General features: G+C 39.5%; 1 protein-coding gene across 1 annotated transcript; it reads right to left on the reverse strand.

Annotated features, from left to right (window-relative positions):
- Positions 1 to 1,992: 1,992 nt before the first annotated feature.
- LGMN (legumain) lies at positions 1,993 to 26,742 on the reverse strand. The gene is made up of 14 exons (XM_018082811.3): positions 26,703 to 26,742; positions 21,918 to 22,099; positions 13,564 to 13,661; positions 12,671 to 12,752; positions 12,057 to 12,142; positions 9,489 to 9,564; positions 8,953 to 9,015; positions 8,014 to 8,080; positions 6,593 to 6,711; positions 5,852 to 5,941; positions 4,973 to 5,170; positions 4,497 to 4,667; positions 3,560 to 3,627; positions 1,993 to 2,755 (listed from the first exon to the last, which is right to left on the reverse strand). Exons 2-14 carry the CDS (start codon positions 22,053 to 22,055, stop codon positions 2,716 to 2,718), a joined length of 1,296 nt encoding a protein of 431 aa, XP_017938300.1. The 5' UTR covers positions 22,056 to 22,099; positions 26,703 to 26,742; the 3' UTR covers positions 1,993 to 2,715.
- Between the last annotated feature and the right edge of the window lie 859 nt (positions 26,743 to 27,601).

Here is a 27,601-nt window from a genome sequence, read left to right on the forward strand (position 1 = left end):
CGGGTGGGAAAACGGCCTTGAACTCCATTCTAGCAGTAAGGAGAGGAGGAGAGGAAGCCCTGTCTGGGGCAACTGACACTATTCCCATGGGTTACAGATAACACACAACCATTCTGCTGTTTTTGTAAATAATACAGCCTCAACTTTGCCCTGTTCTGACCCGTGGTGACAATTTGCTGGAAATCTGACAGTTTTCCATATTTTGCATTCCAGCATCCCATCATTCTAGGAATGGTAGCCTGAGCAGCTGCATGCCTGCAGGAAGAGTGAGGGTGTCTGTACTTGCTCAACACACCACAAGATACTCTTGCACAATCCTAAAATTATTTTCTCATCAGGTTCTATTACCATCCCAAAATAAACAGCCTGCAATGCCTGTGTGATGCTATTTGGAGGCCTTAAAACAAATGTATTGATCAGTGCAGGTGAAGGCTATTGGTTTTTTCTTCTGTTTTTTAATGGCTGTTCCCCCAATGACTGCAAAGGGTCTCTGGATATGAACTGAAAATTCGGTATGACATAAGCGCTTTTTGCAGGGCATGGATGAGAACCTGCTGCATCTCAAGCAGCATTGTGGGCGCAGTGATATCTTCAGCAGATTGTCTATCTTTTATTTTGGCACATCCCTGAGGGAAGGGGTAACTGCCATTTAGGATGGTGAAGCTCTGGAAATCACTCTTGCAAGAGGAAAATAGAACAGAATTCCACTTTCACGTTTCAGCTTTGCATCTCAGAGCTACAAGAGTCTGCCAGAGAGCCAGGACACGTGGTGGTAACAAGTGCCACCTGGGTGTAACTGATCTCTGAAAATAAGGATATGTGATTTTTCACCTGATAATTACTTTTTGAGGTCTATTTAGCATGGCTGGAGATTCTTGGCTGTAAAGTGACACCATCTATGAGGAACCTGGAGGACTTTTTTTTTTTTTACCTCTGCATTCTAGATATGAAAACCCAAAAGAACAAAAGCCTCCTCTGAATGCTTCAGAAGTAAAGGGAAAAAACTGTTAAACCTATGAACTGATGACAGTAAGTGCTTGAGGAGCAGCCTGGATTTCTAGGGCAGAGAACTCTAAAAGTAGAAATAAGTAAAACAGTTGATTTAATGTATATATTTAAAAGGGCTTTGAAAGAGTAATTTCTGTTCTTTCAAAGTGTTTGGGGGCTCCTGGCTATCTTTTCTTGATAGCAGCTAGACTCACTAAAAGCTGTCCTGTGTGGCCAGCCCTTCCTCCTGCCATCAGGGAAACACCTGCAACACTTTCAGGCAGTCACAAATTTCATACTCTTATTTTTGGATTTCTGCTAAAACCAGACAGCTTTACAGCTGAAAAGAAACAAGAAGTAACTCAAGAGCAGGACATATCCGAACTTTCAACAACGTCTAACGTTTAAACTTTCATTTATTAATTCAGTAAAGCCTCTGTCTCTCACTCATCTGAAAGTGTTCACGTTCCCGGCTTTATCTGGCTCTGCTTTATCTAAACATAGTTTCAGTTACACCCCCTACAACCCCTCTACTCTGTTTGGAGCTACCCAGAACTCTCCATCCTGGAGATGTTGGTTTAGTTTTTCTCTGCATTTTTTTCCCGTGGAGGTGAGGTAATTTTGCGTATTTTAACACACTTTTTGGAAAGAACTCTATAAATTATTTCTGTTTCCCGTCTCCATGTGTAAAAACGTATGGACAACCTGAAACTTGTGAATCACTTCACAAGTTCTAATTTTCCCCCTGCTTGTCATCTCTAAAAAGTGGTGCCTTCAAGTGTGATCTGTGTGATCTGGGACTTTTGATATTTTTTGTTGTTGTTGCTTTTACGTTGTAGTTTTGGGGTTTGTTTTGGCTTTTGTTGGTTCAGTTGTGGATTTTTTTTTTAGATGACCTGTCTCATAAAAGTCTTTCAGGGACAGATTAACCTTTTAATGCAATATCACAGAATTAATGATTAATTCATTTTCAAGACACAAGATGTCTAACACTGTATTGCCCTGTAGGTGGATGAATCTGTCAACTTTATTTTTATTCACAGGCAATTCCTGTACTCTATGACTTCCCACAGGTTTGTGTGAATATACAATTAATTACAGAATACTGGTGCTAAGTTTACAGCATTAGATATTTTTTTTCTTTGGGAAACAGTGCTTTCTACCCAGAAAGATTTTTATTGTTCACAGTTTAACTGTGCTGTTCACAAATACTTCTCTAATGCAACTAATTTCTTTAAACTGTTAAGGAGTTAAAGCTTAAAGAACAAGCTTTGGTTTCTTCACTCTTTAACCAATCTGCAAATTAGTCACTGTAACGGAATTCATTAACTTTGTTTAAAAAGCTGATAGTTAGCAATAGTATAAACAGAATTCCAGAATTAATGACTCAATGTTTAAATTTAGCATGGATTTAGCAATCACATAGGTGGCTTGTAATGTTCATTAAGAGATTCTTAAGAGCACTGTGCTTTGAAACAAATTCTCCATCTTGAAAGCTCCAGGAGGTCTGCCAAGATGCCCCTCTCAAAGCAGCAGGCTGTCAGCATGTGGGGATGCAGAGCAGAGCACGGCAAGTACTGCACTGCTCGTGGTCAGGTGCCTCAGCTCCCAGCAGTTCCAGTACATTGGTTGACCCTCTTCAGGTTGCATGCATGTAAAGTCTGGATTATTACAGTTATGAAAGGTTATCACTTGTAGTAAGGGTTGTATTAGAGACTGTTATTTCCATCAATACCCAAGGCACACTTGATTCATGGCCAGGCATATTCTGCAACAGAGAACAATAATGATGAGTAATTTTTCAGGTGCTCTGCTCTCCAACTATTTCCCAAACTGATTGCAGCAGGCTGCCACCAGGAGTGGGGGCAGCACAACTTCATCTTATGGGTTGCATGTGCATGCTGTCTGAACCACCAGGACACTCTTACATTCCTCACCCTTCTGCCTTCCTCTCTCCCTTTTCTTCCTCTTGCATGACTCATAAGCTAGGATCCCACTCTCTACAAACTCCCAAGACATAATTTCAACACCATGCTCCTCTTGGCCCTACCACACGACCACAAGGGTCAGTCTGGCCCATTACTTCCCTGCTTTCCTACCACATTCTCACAGTGAGGGGCCTAGTACCATGTTCCCTTTTGTCACCAGAACCCAGCAGTGCTGTGGTGTTCTGAGCCACCAGCTGAGGGGGCAGCACAGAAAATACAGCAGTTCCCAGGCTTTCTTCAGTGTAAGATCATATAGGATTTACAGGGCAACAATCATGCAGCAGTCATGCCATCATATGTTGTGCAGTACAGTGGGATTCTGTGACTGCCTGTAATTTCCTGAGGCTCAACAAGGAAATTAAAGGGTTACATGGGACATGGATTATTATGAGTGGGAGGGGACTAATAATGATATGCTTTCCAAAGTAAACATTTTTAACTTTAGAGTGGAAACTTTACCGACAAAATGGTCAACAGAGCAGAACAAGTGAGAAGGCTGTAGGATTAGGTTTCATTTGCCTATTAGCTTCTGCTTTTTTAACCACAGATAAAACTACACTGTGTATCTGGGAGAAGCTCATTACCTGTCAATGGGGTATCCTCCTTCACAAAGGTTGACCAAGGCATACAGCTGTCTCAGTGCATACTCATACTGAAATAAACAAACATTGTTAATCATTTCAGTGAGGAAGAGCAGGTATTGTTTATCCAAACTAAACTGTGGAAGTAATTTAGAGATGCTACTAATATTCTAGGTGTTCAACTGATGGTCTTGATGACCTAGTACTGGGCTAGACAGATTTTTGTTCTGTGCACTTTGCTTTTTCAACTTCATTAGATAAATTCAGCTGTGCTGCACATGGCCTCCTAGGCAAGGCCATCTTACCCATGATATTCTTGAAATCCCACAAAACAAAGCAAAACACTAAAGAGGATATCTTGCCTGACAATCGGACTCCCTTATTCTTGTCTAAACAGTCTAACAATCCTGTCTAACACCAGGATTTGATCCTCAACAGGGATCCCAGGAAGAGCAAATGGTAATCAAAGCCCTTAGCTAAAAGGTGACTCTCAGGAATTCAGCAAGAAATAGCAGGGAGGCTATTGCAAGGAACTACACAACACAAAATCATAATACAGAAATCTAAATGCACCAAGATTATTAATTCACAGTGCTGGTGCTTGTGTTTCTGTTTTGTCAGTAGAGATGCTTTGAGCAGAACTATAACATGATTTATTTAATATTAGGATTTTTGGAGAGGGAGTTGAAGAAGGAACAGCACTAACTAGTAAAAATTAGGGATTATTTTTGGGTTTGTTTTTAGTAATCTTTTTGCTTACCTACAGGTGTAGTGAAGTGTTTTCCTGCTTCCAAAAACAATACTTACCCTTTCTCCAAAACTAGGCTATATGACTGCCCCAAGCTAGCTTCTTAATAAAAGATGATTTTGAGATGTGCCTATGACTACTGTGCTAGTTTTTCTGGTATGTTTATGAGGTTATATCCAATGATTGACTTACCACGGATAGGTGCCAATTGAAGCAATGAGCTTTGAAGTGGTTCACTGCTGACTGGTAACAGTCATAATTGCTGATGGTCAATCTGTCTGACAGAATTTGGTTGGTCTTTTCTGTTGATCCTGTTACTACGGTGATTATCTTCCGCATGGATTCTTGGATAAATTCTTTCACCTGTACATAAACCAACAAGAACTTAAAACATCCTTTTTCTAAATCCACTTTGAAGACTTTGAATGAAATTTCTCTTTCTTTAACCCCCCTCAACTTTTGGGCTCTTTAAGGAACCTGATTTTGACTTTTCTTTTTAGCAGTCTTTTGGACCTGTCTCTTAAGATACAAGTGAAAAGTAGGGAGACCAAAAGTCAGACTCCTGGAATCTAAAATCAGTCACTGTCCTTCTAGTGTTCTGTCAAAATAAAGAAAGCACTAACAACACGAACACTGACTTCTGTTCTGCAGGAATTACTTGATTTTACCTCCAGATAGGCTTTCATCTCTGCAGCAATCTTCCTAGCCTCAACAATGTCATTGGTAGCCATCAGCTTCCGTTTCATGATTGCAAAGGGCACATCTGGACTCGGCGTCAGGTCATAGTGTTCTACAGGTGGCAGAGAAATGGGCACAGCTTTCTTCCCCATGCCCTGAAACTGCATCACTTTCATGGAGGAAATACTCTGAAGGAGAAAAAGTGAACAGATGGAAACTGTCAATCATGCCCAGTAGGTAGTCTGTCTTTGCTTTGCCATGCAAACCTAACTCTCTAAACTTGCTTTATTAGAGAAAATAAAGGAGATCATAGGGTTGTAAGTGCGTGTGTACACACGTTGGGTTTTTTAATACAATGAGGTCAAGGCTGCCAAAAATCAGGGAATTTTTATTTGCAAAACTCACTGTGGGGGAAAAAGACTGCCAGGTTAAGTAACCTCACATCTTTTCTAACGGATATTTAATCTGTTGAATAATGGGACTGCTAGAAACATTTTTATTGCCTCTTAGCTCTTCCCCTTTGAGGGATCATTGTACTTTTTAACATTTCATTAATATTCATAATATGCCTTGAAGTGGTAAATACCCTTCTTATACTTGACTGAAGTGAAATCACTGGCGGAGCTTGGAGGACAACTTGTATCCTGACTCCTTGGATTAAATCATATGCAAGGCTGATTTCCCTTAGTATCGGGATCATCCTCTCTTAAATGCTAGTGGTCTTCTAAGATAAATAGCTTCATTTTTTAAAATCAACCCTGTCAGTTTACAGTTGATTTTGTTTGGGTTTGGTTTTTTTAAGGTATAAAAACATAGGGCATGAAAGGCTCTAAGATATATCTGACCAGGAAGCCCACTCAAATACATACTCTGTTTCCATACTGCATCACATGGCTGGTGTTGGTGCGTTTCTTCACCAGCTGAAACTGCTTGTGGAGTGTTTCTCTTCTTAGATCCTCCTGCATGAAAAAACTTCCATGAAGTCATAGATACTTAAATTCAGCTATTCTAAAAATGCAAGGAAACCTGAAAAGGGTCTTAACTGCCAGTATGCAGAAGGAAGTATAAGGCGAGAGCTATACAACCTTTGAAACACATAAAACCAAAAATTGAAAAGAAGATTTGACAGCATAGTCTCATATTGCTTTTAGTGATGTCCTAATCTCCCAGAAAATGGGCAAGAAAGGAGTAGGCTAGCATACAAATCCCAGATTTGTTTCATTAATACTATTCTGCATTATGCTAAAAAATGGGTTAGCCACAATTCAGTATTTAACCACCCCTGAAGCAGACATACAACTTACTGAACTGTCCAATTTGTTCAACACATTTGGAGATGTGGTATCAGATTAGCAAATAAAGATCATAAGAATGTGGAACTAGAAAGTTTCTATCTTATAAATAAGAGAAGAAGACAATATTCAGCAAAGTTAGTTTCAGAAATAAATTAAGTGGCCCAAACAAATACAGATTATATATGGTTCTGATTAGCAGATAATACTTTTACCAGCTCAATTTGCTTATTTCAGTCTTACATAAAACACAGTATTTCCACAAATCTCCTGTAATAGAGCTATATTTAAAAAATGAAAAAAACTTATCTAAGTTACCATATCTGAATCTTCCATCCAATTCACACTGTACCAGTCCCCAAGATAAGTCTGCCTTTCATCATCATAGTAACATGCATAAGATGACTCTTTGGGATTGGCAGCTGTTGTTGCATAAACTGTAAGACAAATAGAAAGGGTTTTTTTCTCCCTCCTTTTTATTTAACCCCTCTTCTCTCACATGATTTAATACTTAGCTGCACATGATATATTTGTCTAAGTATTTTGGTTTTCAATCATTTACTTCTAAATAGCAGGAAGGAAGCCTGTTAATAATTCTGTTCAGTCAGACTCAGTGCTGCTATAGCAGTTTCTTCCTTGCTGCCAAATGTGTGGTCTGGGAGTGTCTAAAGAAGAAAATGCACTTCTGAAGGAAGTAACTGAAGTCCACATTTCAAAATGAAAAAGTGCTACACATGATTTTACGGAGCCACAGTGTTGTTCCTACTCAGCTTAAAGCTCAAAAGCCAAAAAAAGTCTCAAACCTTGTCTGCGTAGTAAAAGGCTCCTCTTATCACCTTTTAAAATGCTTACTAAGTAACAAGTTAAACTTGGCAGCTCCCCACTGAAAGCTGCCAGGGACAACTGGGTACTGTAATACAGAAATTGTCCATTTCCTGCCTTGGTAAGTCTATGGCTGAGCTGATTGTAAAACCAGAGTCCTCAGACTGGGAATTTCTGATACAACAAACTTTGAAAAATGCTGATTTACTGAGCATTTATCTTGAGCAATCATCAACATGAAACTTTCTGTAAATCTTTGACAGGGCTGCAAGAAGTCCAGGTAGGTGCGAGGCAGTATATTCCAGGGCCAAGGACCCAGGATGCCATGGATAGGTACGTGGTTGATCTTCCCTGGAATCACAGCTCCAAAACCACTACTTGGTCTCCCTGCCACAGACTAGGAATTTCAAAAGATTGTGATTCCTCTTCCTAATCAAGGCTGAGCTTCCAGCTCTGCAGCAGAGAGCTTAGAAACTCTGAAAAATCTGAGTTCCACATCCTGGGTTATTGTGCAAATGTGCAGCAAAATTGCCTGGCTATGGTGTCTCACAAGTGCCTTTGCTACTCAATGAAACTGAGAGCAGGAACTTCACATCTGTTGTTAGCAGTGCTGAGGTTGAGAAATGTCTAGAGCTTAACTGTTACCAGTTAAGGGCAACCACGTGGTTCCTGAAAAAAAAATACTTTTTCACCTTCTCATTTGCAAGAAACTGAAAGCCCTGTTAGTCTTTTATAAGATTCCGTTAATTCTTTGAAAGAACTTCCTGTAAATGGAAAGTATTACTTTCTCAAATTCTTGTGCTCCCCTGCTAAAACTATATAAAAGTGTGTTGAACATATTCTTGACAGAGTCAGTATCTGCTTAGGTCTGTGACTAGTTGTGACATTTAAGTCCAGTAAGTTAACTGATTGCTCACCATTGATATTGTCAGCCAAATGATTCATCATAGATCCAGACTCGCATGCTTCAATGTAGAACACCATCTACAAAACAAAAAAATAAATCAGAGACCTTAAGAAATTCCACGAGAAAATGGAGCAAAGTCCTTCAGTGCTTTTCAGCTGTAGCTAGTTGGCCTGTACTGCTATTCCTGAAACAAATGCTGTGCATAAGGGTACAAAAGACAATTTTTCATTTTTGGGAACTACATGGAAAGGGGAAAGAATCATAATGAAAAGGTGGTATTAATCCCTATAGAATCCACAGGGATACACAGACTAATGTACAAAGCACAGATCAAATATACAGTCACTCTTTAGACACAGAAGTGTATCACTATTGAATACAGTATTTCTGGAACTGATGGTCGTCTATGTGTTCCTAAATACAGCCAGCCATAGCAGACAGATTACCACAAAGAGCTGCTTTAAAAAAAGCACTAATAAAATGTTCTAAATATTAATTTTTCTACTTAACAGTACAGGTGATGAAATAAATGCACAGAATTTTCTGACAAGAGGTATACTCTCAAACTATATTAGCAACTGTAAGAAAAACATGAGGTATATACAAACTTCCTGTAGTAACAGCACAGTCTGAAGTGAACAAAGCACAGGAAGAGTCAGGTACAGATTATGGAGGTGCAGTGGTTACAGATGTTGTTTTTCTAGTTCAGAATATACAGCATTAGCAAATGGCAGTATATTACACCTCAGCATCAACTGCAAAAACACAGTAAGCTACAGAAAAGAAAGAAAATCTGGAGCAGATCAATCCTTTTAGGTGCAAAATCCTAATGCAAATTTCACATGTACCAGATTCCTCCTGCTTTGAACTACTCTCAAAATGAAGACCTATCTCTATCTTCCACACCAGCTGCTCTTTTTATTTTACAACTTCTGATATGCTTGTTTACCTTCCGGTATTTCTTGTGATGATACATGTACCAAATAGTCTTATTCAAGTCCTTCACGTGAAGCTGTAAAATAAGAAAGTTTGTTTTAAAACCACTTACGTTCAACAGACACACAATTCACTTAATAATAATAAATACTAACTGCTGTGAATATGTAACTCTGTTTTCCCAACAAATTTATCCAGTGCTTTGCCCTTCTGAAATACAATATTCTAGTATTTACCACTCTGGAAAAGATAAGTAATGGTCCCAGAAGGTAAGTACAGTGCACCAGAAAGCCAAGTCATACCTGCATCAAACAGTCTACTTGGACTACCAAAGTCCAATGAAATATGAAATTACATAACTTAGTTTCAACTGAATGCTTCAGATTCTAACTGGAAAAAATCCAAAATGCAGTGATAAGAAGAATATTGCTCTTTTTATGCCTCTCCCCTCAATACAGCAGTGCATTAAATATTTTCATGTTTTAAATTAATTATTATTTTAGTATGTCACTAAAAGGATGGACTTTATGTTATCCCCAAAATGCTTACATCGTCATCAGGAAAAGCCAGAAGTCCTGGAGCTCCATGGTCAGTGAAGTAAACAAACACATTATCCCTGGGACCACTGTTACAAAAAAATAGCAAACAAACTCTTTTTAATTACTCCAACCTAATCTTCATTACAACAACCATCATGCTTCTCAGCACCGAGACATGTCAATATCTGAAAATAATAGAGCTAAAGCACCTCCTCATCTTGGTAATATTTTTTTCCTCTCAAGCATACTACTTTGGGTGCTTATGAGAGGAGATGAGGAATGAAAAAAAAGGGATATAGGCTATTCCCTCAAGCACGGGAAATATGGCAATTACACTCCACATTTCAAACCATAAACTAATTGTGAGGTAGGGGTTGGTAGGTAGGGTATAGTGGAAGTACAATTGTTTCTTAATGGCTACATAAAGAATTTGTTATACTGTGGGCATTTGTAGCAGTCTGGTAAAAAATGAATGCTTTTATAACTAAGTTATATGAAGGCACCCATAACACAGGGATAAATCAAAAACTTCTTTGCTAAGATCCTTAAGTATGTCCATGTACTACCTTCTTGAGGTCTGTATGGTCACAGTTACCCAAATCAGTGTCAGCCTACAACTCCATGGAGAACTGATGTGTGTACACACTCACCCCTAAGGCCAGACTGGCACGTGCACCAAGTGGCCCTGCAGTTGGTCAAGCACTGAATGCTCACAGGCTTTGGTTCCCTCACGTCTGTGTAGTACTGTTTGTTGTACAGTCTTACTGCACTCTAAATCAAATGGATCATGTTTGGGTGATAGCAAGGTCTTCCCCTAACAGCCAGATTTGCAAAGGGATTTTGCTTTTAAACTGTATTCAGGGACAATTAAATATAAAATGTGTGAACAGACTGGGAGGAGTCCCCAGACCATCCTCTGCTCCTTTGTACCAGGGTCCAGCAAAGGGGTACAACTGCAGCAGCTCAAGGGGACAGTGCCCAGCCTTCTGCCTGGCCAATAACCTGCTGGTTATGGGGACAACCTGGAAGTCCATCTGGAAACCTTCTGGGCAGAGGATAATTGAATTCTTGACCCACCCAATAGCAAAAGTCAGGCCACTTGAAAATTCACAGAACAGAGCCTAATAAAGAAGGGCTGGGCGTTACTTTTCTGGCTCCAGCTCTCTAAGTGCAAAAAATTTGACCAAAGTGAAATGTAAATAACTAGGACTTTTAAATGTCGGTTCAAGTTGTCTTCCTGAGTACATAAGAGTCTTTGGCCCTCTGCATAGCTACTCCCTTACTTGAATTGGAACATCAAACTTTCACAGGTGAGGTGTGTTCTGCAGTAGTTTTTTCTAAACAAAAAATGCTTTATAGTCACCTCTTGACTCATTCCAGATACTATAAGAGCACAATCTAGTAATGTGCAGCAATTTATTTACTTTTTGCCTCTATGCATTGTATGTATGATTTTCTACCTCAGCTTTTTAGTATGAAGTTTAAACAATTGAGAGCAATCACTTATTTGACTACTGTCCTTTTTTATTATTCTCCTCAATGTCAGGGTGGGATTATTCTGTTCTGTTTCATTGCTTTGCCTCTAAAATTAAACTGTCAATTGAAGACACACACTTCACAATTTTTCTTTAACTCTATTAGTCCTTCCAAATGGTCAAATTCAAAATCTTAAAGGTTTTACAGCAATTACTGTACATAGAAAAATATAACTCTTTACCAGCCATAAGAAATATAACACACTTTATAGGTAGGCATCATACTTTCACATCTCAAACTCTGTAGAAGCAAGATGAATAACTGACACCAGGTATCCTTCTAAGAGGACCTCTAATTAGGCTCTCAAATATATTGCTCTTATTCTTGAATCATTGTATATTAGAATATTGCCAAACTCACAATCATTTGTCTAACTTGGTTTACAAATAACAAGCTTAATACATCACTTACAAGATTAATTGCTGTTAACATTACTTTTTCAATCATGTAGATTCTTTTTTTTTTGCATCAAATATAAACCATAATTCTATTTCATTAGGAATAGAACTATGGTCTACATTCAGTCTCAGTGTGTACCTGTGCCACAAAGATCAAGGCTGGGATTAGACATACAATTTTTTCAGCTGATGAGCTGTTTAAGCTCTCTCTGTCCCTCTGCCACTGACTGTTAAGTCTCACCACTTCAGGTGATTAATACAACTGTTCATGTACACTCAGCCAAGCCTCAGAAAACCCTTTCTAGAGGTCTCTAAACCTTAATAAAACTCTCTTTCAATAGCCACTCTTACGAAAGCCAATGGTCTAATAACGAATGCCTTAGTACAACTGACACTACCCTCTAGAGTTGTTATACCTTAACCTGTACTGGATTCCATACCAGTCAGATAATCACCAATTGCTTCTTTGTGATGGATAATTTAAGAAACCAGAACTGCTGTATTTTTAACATGAATTATCTGGAATTGCCATCAATAATCTTGCTGGATTCCCAAGCTGCTCTAATTTACTCTGTTCTTTTCTAAAAATCAGTGTCAATGTACAACTATGCATGCGATTATTTTCTGAATTAAACTTGTCTTACCTTTTCAATACTTTTCCTGATCCTACCCCCTTCATTGCTTCTGCATCTCCTCTTAGAACAGCAAGAAAATTCTTTGGAGTAACATCCTAAGGATTTGAGAGGATTAAAATTAAATCTGATCATAAAAACAACAACAAAATCTTCATTTAGAAAGATGGCTTCCTGAAAGTCAGGATTCATGCATGGATGGTAAGTTTAGCTGGTCATCCTTTTCAACCCATCATTATCTAATGCATTAGCCACTGATGACTCACTTGGCTACTGAATCATGAAATCACTGAGTGATCGGATTACTGTTCTAATGAAACAATTAGTCTTACACAGCTGTTCTTCAGATTGAGAGACAACATTTATGAATGCAAGACCTTTCTTCCTTCATTTCATGTGTCAGCACAGAAACAGTGTAAAGGTTCGCTTTTATGACCACTGCTTCAGTTCAGAACATCTGTTCTTTATATTCATCTCATGAACATCATCATGCCAACTCATGCAGGTAAATGAGCTGGAGGCTTTATACAATGTGCATTTTGAAGTGTAAGATACAGGCTGAAAGGATTTATACAGAACACAGGCTAGTGCTGAACCTACCCTGGGAAATGGGGTTTCATTCCTACCTCCTTTGTATAGTCCTTGGGCACTCCAGCATACACATCTGAGCCATTAGGTCTATTGATGACAATGCCTTTTGTTGGATTTCTGAAAGGTAAATGGAACATAAATATGAGTAATTACCCACACACCACACAGTGACCATGGAACAACTAAGAAACCATTTAAACTATCCTCACTGGCCAGATCATCTGAGAGAGAGTATAAGAACTTGCACCATGTATCATTAAATGATCTCAAAATATAAAGGCCTTTTCACTTCAGTCAGTTACATATACTTGTCTCAGGTGTCCTTACCCTCAGAGTACATTCAAGCATCCCACCACAGATCATGCCAGTTAATCTGAAGATGTAGGTGGGTGGTCTCTTATACTATCATCTCTCTCCTTGCAATCTTGTCTTTATTCCCCTTAACTCTGTGCTCCCAGTGCTGCTGTGCATGTGATGTCTGGTGATTTTGGCAGAAGTTGTCTCAGAATTAGATGCTATTTAACTGAACTGTTTCATACAGAAAGCAATTATATGCTCTAGTCAGTCACCAAGAATGGGACCTGTATCCTTCTGCCTTGAATGTACATGCTGGGAATTTATCTGGTAATGTCCTTTAAAAAAAGCCCTGCAAGTCATACACAGAGCTTCCCTATGTTAGTGGGTTTCTGCTATTTATCTGCTGACACTGTCACACCTGGGAGTCAAGGTCCCTTATTCTCAAAACAATGAAGCTCTGAAGTCCTCAGTGCCACAACTGATGCTGAGCTGTGGACTAAGACTTGAGAAGTTCATGAGCACATTTCAAAGGCTTTTCTTACAAAACTCCTACAAACTTAAAACACACTGGTGACTATAGCATGTTTGTAGTAACCATATAGTTTGTGACTCGTGTGCATTCATCACTTACTCCTCATTATCAGCAATGTCATCATACATCATGACAATGATTTGCTCATCTGGAATTCCATTTCGGTGTACAATCTGGTATGCATGGCACACATCTGCCTGAAATTAAGCAGATTTTCATTACTACCTTTAACAGAAATGTTACCTTTGTCGTGGTTTAGAAATGGTATTCTCCAACTTAATAGTCCCACTAAAAAAGCCACACTGTCACTTGCTTTCCCTCCCCCTCCAGTTGGTAGTAAAAAAGGTAAAAATTATCTCAAAGGGTTGAGATAAGAACAATTTACTGGAAACAGCAATGAGATAAGGAAATGAAACAGTAACAGCAACAATATTAATAAGAAAAGGTGTAAGACAAAGAAGTGATTTACAGGGAAAGCCACAAAAAATATCGATCTTCTCTGACCTTCTCTTCCCCACCATGCCACACTTTCTTCTGACCAGAAAAGAATATCCTTCTCTTGGAAGTGAAAGAGAGCCCCTTTCCCACCCCAACAATGACCTGAGATGGTCTTGAATACAATTAGGGTCTTGGCCATGCCCACACAGTTCCAGGCTCCACCCCCTCATGGCTACTGCAAGAAATTAACTCTGACCTTGGCTGAAACCAGGACACCTTTGAGACCAGAAAAAAAACAGCTTTGCAGACTTAAGAGCAGGCTTTTGTCCAAAAGAAACTACATTCCAATATAAGAGACTGAGGGTTGCTAGAGGTTAAACCAAAACTCAATATCTTTCTCTAATTAGGAACAGTTGCATTAATAATAGAGACTATGAGTAAAGTCTCTATCTCATTACCTGTTTTGATTTCTCACTTAAACAGAAATCAGAAGTTACTTCAGACTTGGTACAGATAACAAAATTTAACAAAAGGTTCTCAGCCATGTTCTGCGTTCTGTGAGAAACTCTAAATGAAAACCTTGTGCACTGACAGATAAATTTAAAATGTGCCAAGCAGAAGAAAGGAGCTGGATTTCCACCAATTTCAATTAGTTCTGCACCTAGCCTGCATGACTAGGCACTGAAGACTGTCGTTGGCTTAAGCAAGTACGGTTCACCAATGTCATCACTGCAAAGAATTTATTTAATTTTAATTTACTAGGTGAGAATTTTGGTTACAGAAAATTTTCTTTTTAATTATGTATTGCTTACTCTACAGAGTAACAACTTCAGGGCAAGAAAACAGATTTCAGTGGAAAACAGAATTGCAGAATTTCTGTTCAGGCTCTTTTCCTGATTTGTACAGGATATGAATAAGCAGATTTTATTTACAGAACCATCTTCCCATGATGCAGAAATAACAATATGCATTAAAGTGATACTACAGTAAATACAAACCTCTATCAGAATGCTAAATTCTTAGTAACCCCAGCTCAATTGATTCTCTTCTTTTAACCTTGCAGTCTGTGAATAACCTAGTGGGACATTAAAAATCATTCCTAAACATGAGAACTACAGCTACCACATGCTAGAAAAAGCTGGCCAGGTTTAATGGAAGAGATCTCATCTAACAAACGCACATTACAAATGCATGCAAGAAGCAAGCTTTAAAGCTTACTTCTGTTGAACTAATCTAATTTGCTAGTGTGGAAACCAAACTGAAGTGGTTTAAGTTGACTAACGTGTGTTCAGATGACTTAGGAGTACTAGTTTAGCCAAAAGGATACTATAAAATCCTGTAAATTTATAATCCTTGGTCTTCTAAGTGCAGCTGAAGCTGAAAAGAGAAGATAGTTGTACAAGATTCTGGGAAGGGTGAGGCACATTCAATGCTAATGAAGACTCCCACGGGAAAATCCCTCAGGTGACTAACGCTGAATGTTAAACTGTTCTTACTAGGGCAGTTCCACTTCCTACTACACAGTCAGCCTACCTACTCTTCTACCTATCCCAGTCAATCTCCACTGTTTAGTTTTCCACTTCCCTGTATGTTATACCAGATGCTGCCTCAACAAGTCAAAAGGTAGAGGTTAACCAGAGTTATAAAGGTATCACATATAATAAAAAACAGAAGAGTGCAGGTTTGACTAAGCATGTATTTGATTTTCAGAAGCAAACCAAGCAGAAGTAGAAGAAAACACCAATCAGGGCTTCTCTACCCTGACTGATGAGTAGGTCACAGATCCCCTCTTACTGTCAAGATATAATACATCTCTATATGCTGACAGAAACAGTTATAGGCTGGCAACACACAGAAATGCTTAAGGCATACCATGGTGATATGGTATCACCATATTCAACCAGCAAGTGTCTGTGCTCCCACAGACAGTGGCTGGACAGTAAGGACATCAGAGGTGTTTTTAATTAATACCGAGTACACAAAATTAGTTAAGCTTTGTAAATGCATATTGTCAGGGGGTTTTTGTCTCTTCTCCCTTTCCTTCTGGTTCACTGACTGTTTGCTCAGTATGTCCTGTCTTAGTAAACAGTAAAGCAGATGTTAGGGGTAAAAATAAATGGGTTGAATTCCCTACTGTGAAGGGAGATAAATCAATGTAATCAGTTCCCCTCAACCTTAATTTATGCTTGTTTAGGGGTTGTCCCAGCCTTTTAAGGCTTTTGCTAAGGGAACTGTACCTGCTAGTAGCATAAAGATATCACCCAAAAAAGCTGGAGCAGTAAAAACATGTTTTGCTGCTAAAACTCCATCGGCTAAAGTAGGACAGTTCTGAGTAAACATTTAGAGTTTATTGCACAGAATTAGCTGACCTGATTTGTCATCTTTGATATTGGTCACATGCTCCTCCTCGTTCCCTTTGTAAACCCATAAATGTCTATAAAACCAGAATACAAAAGTCCGCTGCCAGAGTAGGGAGGCGTATGTGAATCTAGAGTATTTCCTGTTGATGTATAACTGCCTCTCAAATGCAGCTATTTGAGCCCGTTTCTCTCAGAGATATTTCTACAGTGTCTCCCTGCAAACCACTCTAAAAGAGACAGCTGTTCAGTTGTTCCAGATCTCTTGTTGGTAGTGTTCTTGTTGGTTCAGTAGGTGAAATGAACACCATACATATTTACTGAATTAATTGTCACTAAATGCAAATCATGCTTTTGTGACCATGATTTGATTTGCCCTGCACAGAGTAGGGGAAGGCGTAGCTGTACAGCTCCTACTGCACAACTGACCTTAGGCAAGCTCCAAAATTGACACTGTTAACAGTATGGTTCAGACCTTTCATCCCCTGGTTAGTCTAAACCTGTTGCTACATCACAAATTTCTATGGAAGATCTGCTTAAATAATTAACTCCTAGACTTTGAAAGCAGAGATCAGAGGGTGAATTACTCTATCTTCCTGGGATGGGTATTTTGTTTCCCAAAATGTACATTTGGGGGAATTCTAAAAGAAAACAAACAAAACCACACCAAAAACCAAAACCAAAAAAACCCCCACACCCACCCGTTTTCCTCTGCCATACACATTTAAATTGTGCCATTTACACATTTGAATGATGCAGCTTTTAAGCAGACTGCTTGGGTGGGTTTTTTGGAAAAATCAAGTTGTTTATGACACAAGCATGCATAAATAGTTCCTAAAGGGAAAAGCTTGGACTTCTGTGAAATTGGTTACTTCTTGTTTTATGACTGCAAGTTTCATGGCTGAAAAGCACATGTAATGAACTGTAAGCTTCACTGCAAAGTGGCACTATTCCCACTACAGGTACACTGAAACGTCACAGCCTAAAAAAGAATTAACTCTAATATATAAGCATGGTAGAAGAATATGTCTGAGATGCCGGCCATGTCTCATTCCTTTGCTTAAACATACATCAGTGAATCTGCCAAAAGCTACAGCGCTATCAAGAACTTAGGAAAGGTTTCCTATAAGTTCAGTTTCAATTTTCTAAGCATAGTGAGGAAATGTTAATCAAAGCCAAACAACCAAGACATCCTTAGTGTCTGTTACTTGCAGGACTGGAGAATTTAAGTCCCAGAATAACATACTGCTCTGGCTGGTAGTGACTAGAACCCTGAATAAATAAAGTCCTTCACTCACAAAGCTCAGTAAATATAAAACCAAAAACAAGAACTGAAAACAAACCCACGTATGCAAATTCAAATTTTTCTTTTATTTTAAATTTTGCCAGACTTTTTCCACCTGGCATTTTTCTCCTTGAATATGTCCTCCATCTTTCGTAAGACTCTGTTTCACATAAGGCTTTTCCATGGACTATGTGTTTTGGAGTAGCCAGAAAGTACTGGTCCGTCTCTTTCTGATGCGAAGCTAGCTTTAGATTTCAGTTCGCTGGTATGGTCATCTCCCAGGACAGGCAGACTATTTCTCTTAATGTAAACTACTTTGTTGACTCATTCTCTAAATCTATCAGAAGCATTTAGTGCTGTATTTGTTCATGTATGCCACTAAGCTTTCCAGAGGTATTTTATCCAGCTCGATGTGCAGTAGAGAGCTCCGACACTTTCCCAAGGAATGGGAGGGGAGTACTCTTGAATAGCAGCCTGGTAACAGAAGTCTGGTAATCAAAAAGTTGCTACAGAGAAGTCAGAGTAACTGCTGAGGAGCAGAGAGGAGCACATCGATACTCCTTCCACAGCCCAAGCAACTCTAATCAAAACCACCAAGATAAGGATAAAAACACCAAGGAACTGAGAAGCCACAAGCATAAAGCAATATATATGCTAACTTCGCAATGACAGTAAGCCTATCACATTGGGCTCTATACTATTCAAACCACTTCAAATTTATTTTAGGAACTAGATGAGGTAAAAGCGTAAGACAAATTTAGATCATCCTGACTAGGAAACAGTCCCAGAAACAACTGTCTGCAAGGTGTGAATCTCACTGATATTCAAGTGCAAACGGTGGTTTTAACCTTATCTTGTCTATACTTGGTTTGCACCACTGATAATGGATCCTGACCACTGACAGCTAAATAACCAGTCTTCGATGGAGTTTTAGATTCCTTGAGGTTACAGGTGCAAACTCAGTGTTTCCGGGGTCTGCAAAGCCTTTACTTACTGTTCCTGCGGTCTGTGCAGCATACAATGATCGACTGTTTTCCCCAAAATTTTTCATGTATGAAATGAGACACATTTTTGAAGGTTTCATGTATTTCTTCTGCTTTTCTGGTTGTTTAGTCAGAGGAACATAAACTACCACCACGTAACTACTGCAGCAGGCAACAGAGTATGTTTTGACCGTGTTGTGTGCAGGTAGCATGCAAAACAACTGGAGTTCACAAAATATAAATGTAATACAAACATGCAACATCATGTACTAACTGCACCCTGAACAGCTGAATGGAGCAACTGAAACTCAGAGATGTGTCTGCTGAGGTCTCATATTACAAAAGGACATTATGAGTGCTTAGCTGAATGTTTGGAATAGCAACAAGTCTGGTAAATAAAAGGAGCCAGATTGAGTAACTACTTACAGGAACATTCGCATCTATAGGTCAAGTTCTAAGGAAGAAAGGTGATGGTAGGAGGAAAGCAAATAGACTACAACATATTTTCTTCTACAGTTTCTCCCTTGGAAAGCAAAGAATTACTCAAACCTACAATCCTGAAGCACTGCTTTGCTGTACCTGACAGTACAGGTATTATTATATCGAACAATAACATGTATCTCTGTGTGTGGAATTACTTTTGTGATGGATGAAGTATAGATGTGAAAGACCAAGTCCTATTCCTGGTTCCACTGCAAGTGACTTGAGCAAATAATTTAATTACTTACGGTGCTTTTGCCCACCATTGGAAGGTAAAGAACATTAACACACAAAGACATAGTGATCATTCTGCACGTTTCCAAAAATCTGTTATAACTTCTCCTTTCTGTGGTATCTCTCCTTCAATGTATAACTCTGCTAAAAGTCTATTGTTCTGCTTGTTTTGCTGGGAACAAATTTCTCCAATTTTTTGATACCCAAGGCACCCTTGTCTGGATGACACTTCATGGCACACACAAGTGGATTTCCCAGGATTAACTGCTGCCTTTGTCTCACCATATGTCACTCTCCCACTATGGGTGCTCACTCCCACCAGGCCCTCAAGATTGGCCACTAAATGTCCCCAGGCAGAACAGCACAGATTGCTAATGTGCTGCATCTTGTGGGAACTGATTCTTTTCATGACAAGTTAGAGGCACAGTATCTTGCCCAGGACAAGCAAGTAGGAGCTCAGCCATATTCTGAAGGATCCTTCACACAGATTCTTCTTTTATGATGCTGATTGCATAACTTTGGTAGGATTATTGAATGTGTTCCAATTTTCGTTTTTCCAAATGTTAATACTGTACCCAAAGCAAGTGGTAGTTTAAAGTAAAGAGATTTCTAGTACTTAAATTCAGAACAATCTGATATGGCAGATATTTTTGCATTGTTAGTTGACATTATCTTCAAAACTAAGGTATTTAAAGAAATCCTGCTCTCATTTTTTCTAGCCTTGAAAAGGAATTACTTAGTAACTGTGTGCAAAACATGACCACACTCAAAAGTTAACATGCTTCTGCCAAACTGGCATGTTCAAAAGACTTACTGTTGGATGGAAATACATAAGCATGGATCTTGTGTTCTTCATAACTGGCAGATACACTTGCCATTGAAGGCTCACTGACAGAGATTAAAAACTCTGTGCCTGGGCAACTGAGAAAAGGAATTCTCATGAGCTACAACTTCAAAAATGTAGTTTTGTGTAAAGAATTAATGTTGTGGTATTAACTCCTCCTGGAGTGGAATGGAGCCAGCTAGACTGGTTATACAACAAAAGCAACAACCAGAGCACAACTCAGTAATTAAATTTAGACACCTCAAGACAAGCAGGGGTCAAGTACAGCACTAGTATTTTCATAATTGTTTTTCAGTTTCAATTTTAAAACTCTCTTCTTTAAGATTTAATTTGAATTATGAATAGTTTATATTAAGGCTGTAATATTCCAACTATGATTATCAGGTGATAGCTACAGTGGAAAAATCCCTAAAACCTACTTGCCAAAGTGTTGAGCGAGCACTTGCCAGTAACAAGTTCTTCAGATTCAGCAAGACTGTCAGCCTGGTTCATTCAGTTTTAAGCTCATCACTACACTGAAAGTTACAAACTGATTATAAGCTGAGGGGGAGAAGAAACATATACAAAATGCAGGGTGCCCAAAACACAGAAGGTTCATTTCCTCCTCAATCAACACAAATAGAAAGAATGAAGCCTCTTCAGATTTTACAGGCAGTTACACTGAATTTAATAAATACTTGAAAAGTTTCCGTGTTCAGCAAATCAGATGTAGCCAGTACATTTAATACAGTTCAGTTTTTAAAATGCTGGTTTTCTACACCAGTGTTAAAATCTCCATTTGAGTTCACCTTAACCAACAACAGTCTAGCAAACTATTCTTCTAACATTTACAAATATAAAAATATATATAAATCAGAATTAAATTGACCCCGCTCTCCATACAAGTAAGAGGTGGTTTTAAGTTTCAAGCAAAGACTGCATTTAAGCACAGGTTAATCTGTTTAAGGGATTGTCCAAGAATTCTCCAAGGAGAAAATGCTACCCAAGTATCCCGACTGCTGATAAGTCTTGAACTTAATCAGAGTTAAGTCACTTGGATTTAATCCTGTCTATACTGACACCTCCACTCAGACCACAATGGTTTTCACAGAAGTGCCAAACTCAGGAGCTCCTTTTCCCTTTTTTCTCCTCTTTCTGCCACTCACTTTGATCCCTGCACCCTGGAGCACCATATCCTTGTTGTGACAACACAGCTCCGAGGCAATGATGTTGAACAGTCACCAAACTGATTTAGGTTAAAAAGAACCCTCTTCTACACATCCTCCACCTCTCAAAACATCCGGTGCATTTGCAGCCTTCAGAGATTTTTTAACTGGAGAGAAGAAAGAGAGCTCTTCGTAATATAACGAAAAGAGGAAAACAAATTCAAAGAAAAAAAAGGAAAAAAAGCAAGGTTTAACTCTAGACATCATTTGTATACCTGCAAGTTAGGGTTAAATCCTCTAGCCTACCAATGGAATATTTATCCTAAAAGACACAGGTTTCCCAGGATGCAGAAGTGTGCTCCTCCTGCTAATGACAGCTTTCCCAGAAGATAAAAGACCGGACAAAGTTGTAAGCAAAAAGAAAAAATTCACCTTGTAAAAGCAGCAGTGGAAGGAAATTCTTGGGGTGCTAACAACAAACTAAGAGCAGGCTCTGAGCAAATCTTGCGGCTGTTTGTTTTGAAAACTTCACACACACCTGGGAGTCTAGAAGTAGAGGCACTTGCCGTAATGACAGAAGGTCTGAACTAGTCTAGATGTTAGGCAGCTATCATCTTCCTGCAACTCCAGGAACAGGCATTTTCTGGAGCACAGACAGCATGATCATGTGGAACCAGCAGTGCTTACCTGGTGCCGATAGTTGTACCAGCCATTTGAACCAGCAACAATCACCACCCAGTGCTTCCCTCCATCTTCAGGTTCTTCCATAGGGAATGTGCTGATACTCAGAGCACAGCCCAGCAGCATAACTGCTTTCAGTATCATCTCTCTTCTTTATTTATTCCACAAATGGGAGAAAAGTTAGGTTCCTAATGAAGAATTTGAAGAGAAGTAGATGAGAGGACATCAGTCAATAAGCAAATGCAAAGCAAGTATCAGTGGTATCATGACTAGGAGGTTTTCTTGCTTGTGGGGTTTTGTTTGTTTGTTTCACAGACCATTTAACCCGCAGCACAATTTCTGGTCAAATCTTCCTTTAGCCCCAAGCTTCTACTAGTTACAATAGTTTTCTGTCAGCTTTCAAATCTGACTGAAAGCAATTCTGACCAGGACAACCAAGTCGTTCAGCTCCCTCTGGTTGTTTTGTTCTATAATAGCTGGTAATGAATAAGGCCCAAATACAGAGCAAGCCTCACTATCAAATATTTCACAGATAAATCTTCTTCAGATTAACACTATTCTCTTGGTCTCTGCTTATGTTGTTCCCTGGTTTCCACTCACTGGCAATTAGCCCACTGTTACTGAGTCAAATCCTGGGTGATGTAGGCACAAGGATGTATAGACATGGAGAACTGCTGCAGACTTGGAAGGTCAGTGTCACAAAAGCTCTCTGTGCCCACAAAGCCAGAGAGGGTGGAAAGGGCCATGCCACTGTTCTGCACAAGATATAGCCCTAAGTGCTAGGGCTGGGGGGAAGTGCAGGCTGTGAGAGCCTCATGCTATTTGTGCAACCTGTAACGCTAGTGGAGAGAAACGTGAACCAGTACCACATGAAAGAGTAGCATTTTCGCCTCTTTTGCACAATGGTTAAGTGTTTGCACAAGGCGAGAGAATTGGGTCTGAGCCTGTGAATGACAAACTCAGAAAAGCAGAGCCAGAGGGGAGGTTTGAGCCCTTGCAGAAATAGCTCTTTCTACTTTCTTGAGAGGACTAGAAGTAGGGTCCTCACTAGGTGACTTTCCAAGCACCTTGATTGTCTGAAAAAGCATTTGCACTAAAAGCAAACAATCTGACTATATCTAATCACACATTTAAAGGTTTACTCTTTGGGTTGGGGGAGGTAGGAGAAGACTGGCAGTTTATATATAGCGGTCACAGTATCAGGTCTGCTGCATTCAATGGGTAACTCATAAAACAAACTGCCCTGAAGAACTGCATGCTCTTGGCACATGCAAAAAGATTACATATTTCCTCATGCACTGACACCTGGGATTTTACACTGGCCTACTTACAAAAAAGAGATCCTGTAAACTAATCATGGCTGCTCTTTATCGAATAGGTGCTGTAATAAGAGGTAGAATAGCCTACTTCAGCAACGTTTTCTCTGGAATAAAAGTTGGAAACCCCCAAGCCATACAATATGGTCACAAGGCAAAATGTCAAAACTACCACTAAACCAACTAAACAGTACCTAAGTGAGCCCCAGTCAAAACCATCTGTCTGCAGCCAGTCAAATGAGGCTGAAAGAGAGAAGCAGTCACCTCACCTCCAAAGCAGCCATGTACAGTGAAGACTGCTAACCTAACATGTAGCATGGGTCTTTTTCCAAGACTGGATCCACTGTTCACTAAGATTCAGTCTTGCAGGTTTGTATGAAAAATATTTTATATATTTGGAAGTTGAGGCTTTTTTAAAATTCTTTTATAATGGAGCTGGAACAAAGTAAGGGAATCATGTTAGCAAATCAGCTCCTTCAGGAAGGGCTGTTACCACACAGAAAAACTCCAGAACAGAAAAAACAGAACTAAACTTATCTGTGAAACATGCTTATTCTGTCGCCTACAGCCCAGCTAAAAGTCTGACCAAGTTGTATAAAACTTTTGTAAGTGCCACAACACATCATGGGCCAATAAGCCCAATAATTTCCAATGCTCAATTTCATTAGGCAAGAAAAGAAAATCAGTATTTTTTAGACAATCTGCTTAGGAATCTTAACTGAGTTTGACTTAGTAGAATATAGAGCTGAATTTCATGCAGCCAGATCCCTCAGAGCTCAGTATCTGTCTCATAAGAGGAAACTTTTTCCGTGTTTATTAAACTTTTCCTTTCTCCAATCATAACGTTAATTATATTTACATGGGAAAAAAAAAAAGAGAGAAAATAAATAGTTCAAATGATTGCTGGAGATCCTTCCACATGATGCTTAGCTCTTTGAGGTATTATTCACTGGAATCCAGGACATATCAACAGAAGGTGTGCTGCTGCCAGCTATTCACTGGGCCATATAACATGGTGGCTGATTTCAAGGCAGGTCCCAGCACAGCAGCATCTGTCACATGGAAACAGCCACTGCACTGCCAGTTACTGATACACCCCACAACAGAGACTGGAGCGGCTTCAAAAAAAACACACTCCAGAATGCCAGCTCCTGAACTGGAGACAGTTTGATGAGACTGTATTTCCTGATGAGTTCACACTCCTGACTGCACTAACAGGGGCCTATAGGTCTCAGGACCCCAGCCAGTACCTCTGCATGGGCCCGTGCTGTGCAGGCACAGGTGCACCACATACCAGCCCCATATTCTGCCTGCAAATGGGCCCACAACAGAAAACCCCAGGGCCAGATCAGAAACAGGCTTAAACTATGGAGCCCATTAGGCAGTCCCTCCATGATTCAACAGTCTCCCATGTGGTATGTGGATATAGACTCTCACGTTTCTTACCTCTGCTGAGACAAAAGTTGTGAATGATGCAGAACTCTCAGGGAGAAAATAAAAACCAAACACCCAGACACTTTTATACTATATTAGCAAATCATGTGTATTTTGTCATAGATTATTTAGAATAGAAAAGAACTTCCTCTTTGGCACTAATTAATGACATACAATCTCACTTACCTGTCTTCTCCTATATGGTAATTAAATCAAATTAACACCAGAAAAAAAGGTGGGGGGGAACCTGACATACCACAATGCACTAATAAACCATGATTAATAAATGCTCAGTTCCCTGAGGTTCTCCAAGCAGCACTTAAAATAGGTTTAACCATTAAACACGTGTAGTGGGAACAGGTCTTCACTGCTTGTTTCCAACTACTGCTTAAAAAACCACAACCCAACCCAAACAAAAATACCCTACCAAACAACAAACAAACCAACCTCCCCATATTTTTACTTATTTTAAAGAAAGCCTCTGAGTGCAAGTAGGCAACCTAAAAGACTTTGTTCTGGTTTATGTTGAAGTGTTCTCGACCTACAGTTGAGAAGAGAAAGTTCCTCATCACATGTTTTGTCTTCAAGTCGCACTAAGAGAAAGCAGCTCAGCTGACCAGCTTACCATAGGTACATAAAAAGCCTTTCTCTGCAGATCTGTCACATGCAATCCTAAATGCATGCACAGAGGGAGACTGTGGAAAAATTGAAAATTCACTGAAAGATATCTTAGAGCTTTGGATGACCTACAAAATATGAGAAGATTTGATCAGCTCTGCCTAGTTTTTCTGGCAAAACAGTTAATTAACTTTGCTCTGAGACCATGTCAGGAAAAAGGCACGTCTCAGATGCAGTGGGTTCAGCATCAGACCTAAACATGCAGAACCACAGCATATATGCACACAGGTAGGCTGCTGTGCAGTTTGCACAATCTGTGGAAGAAGCATGTCCCAGAACTGGGCGGCTCTTGCCAGAACAATTCACTCCTAAAACCCGTTTTTCCTGACAGTGGTACTTTGACCACTTCCTACTAGACAGCTGGCATACAGCTCTGCCTTGATAAGAGAGGGATGTTCAAAAAAAAAAAAAAACGCATCTGGAAATGGTTGGCTGCTGCTAGAACAGTTCTTCTGGCCAACTACCTGTTCACTGAGTTCCCAACCTTCCTTTGGGAAACAGTCCTCTAAGATCAAAACTCTTAGAAACAACAGGATACCACCTGGGTATTGAGTTTGAGTTGATAAAAGTATTTTCCACTAGTGTTTAAAATTATGTTGACACTTTGGTAGCTTAAACTCCAGATAGCTCAAGCACTACCTTCAAGAGCTATATAAACAGAAACCATAGCTCTATTTTCCTTTCATGTGAAATAAGCAAACTAACAGTAATCTTGCTGAAAAATAACAGCCTTAACCTAATCAGATGATCATTCCAGCTTTTCCAGGAAATCTCTCTTTTTCAGCTCACTTCTTATAACCACCAGCCTTCCAGGTTCCAGAATCAAGCCACAATTCCTTTTTTCACACAGTGCTTGCATATTGCCTCTCACTGTAATACTTAGATGCTGATTTCCACAAAATATGTGACTCACAATAGTCCTCCTCACAGGAAACTGGTGTCCACAGCTCTGTCAGCAATGTTCTGCTTACATGCTGTGCCGGCTGCTACATAAACAGAAGCACCTAAACCCATGATTAGGCTTCTGCAACATTAGTCTGATTTTCTTTCTGCACTTGTATGGCAGAAAGAAAAAATCTTTATTGGTGTAAATTCTGACAAGGTACATTTTGACGGAGATCATGGTTTCTGTGTTGCAAAACATTTCTTTACAAAGTCTACTAGTAACCACTTTATGAGTAGGATTAATATGATCAGAACTTGTAGTAAAATAATTTTTATAGTTATTGAAGACGTATAAGTCACTTTTACTGTGACTTACCAAGAATTTGTAGTTATGTCAACTCAGAATGGTTTTTAATGTAAAATAAATGCATTTAAAAATAATTATAAGTGAAGTTCATTCTACTGTTTGCAGATTTACCTTTCTCAGCAGCCAAGAGACAGCACAATTTACCTGGGGATAAAAAAAAAACCAAAATCATTTATAGAACGGTGATAATCTAATACACCTGGATTAGGGGATTTTTTTCTCTATGCACTTCGAACCCCCCAAATTCAAATCTGGCAGATCTGAAGACTTCAGTAAAACTGCTTCTGCTATTTACTTTCATATCTGTCTACAAATTTACAAAGCCTCTGCTGTCACATTCTGATAGTACGAAAAAACAGGTACGGAAGCACTGCATGAATAGCTTCGTTACACTGCATGATTTGGGAGATGGAGTCAGACAAGGGTAAGCATTTCTGCTCAGCAAACATGGAAATGTTTGGAGTGTGGACAGAATGAAATTCTGGAGAACTGATTACACAGAAATTCCTGGTGGAGATTACACGAGATTCCTGCACTCCACATGTCTTTTACTATGGTTTATCTTAGCGTTTCTGGTCTTTGCTACAATATTTATTTTAACCCCCAAATTCAGACAGCCAACACGGTGCCGTTCCCATCACAACTTGGAACTAGTGATGTACTACCTCCGAGCAAGGCAATGCTGTCCACCAGCTGTAAATAACCAGCCACAGCGCAGCACTTCTCAGGCATCACCAGCCCTTCGCAGCAACCCCGAAAATTGTTACTCCATCCTTTTCCCTTGTTAAATATGTATTACCAAGGACTAAAACCGAGCTGCTGTCACTGCATCCCCCCGATCTCCCTCCTCCCTCCTCTGCCAGCGCTGGGCAATGACCCTCAGAAGGAGACGCTCTGACTCCTCTCGCTTCCAGCAGGAAGGGATCAAATACAGCCGCCGGGCCAGGCGGGCCCGTGATAGGGGCGGACAACTGTGTCCAAACCCCTCTGACCACGGGCAGCACCCACGA

This window comes from Manacus vitellinus, unplaced genomic scaffold (assembly GCF_001715985.3).
Source record: "Manacus vitellinus isolate BGI_N305 unplaced genomic scaffold, ASM171598v3 scaffold_6_pilon, whole genome shotgun sequence".
In the NCBI taxonomy this organism is placed as follows: Eukaryota; Metazoa; Chordata; class Aves; order Passeriformes; family Pipridae; genus Manacus; species Manacus vitellinus.

Bases quoted from the DNA above. Each gene is read 5' to 3' on its own strand.
- LGMN (XM_018082811.3), bottom strand. From the start codon at position 22,055: ATGATACTGAAAGCAGTTATGCTGCTGGGCTGTGCTCTGAGTATCAGC. The intron at 9,016-9,488 runs GTAAGCATTTTG...CTTATTTTACAG, and splicing joins TGGCTTTTCCTGATGACGAT to CTTCACGTGAAGGACTTGAA. The intron at 2,756-3,559 runs GTAATGAGCTTC...TCTCTGTTGCAG, and splicing joins GGAGGATACCCCATTGACAG to AATATGCCTGGCCATGAATC.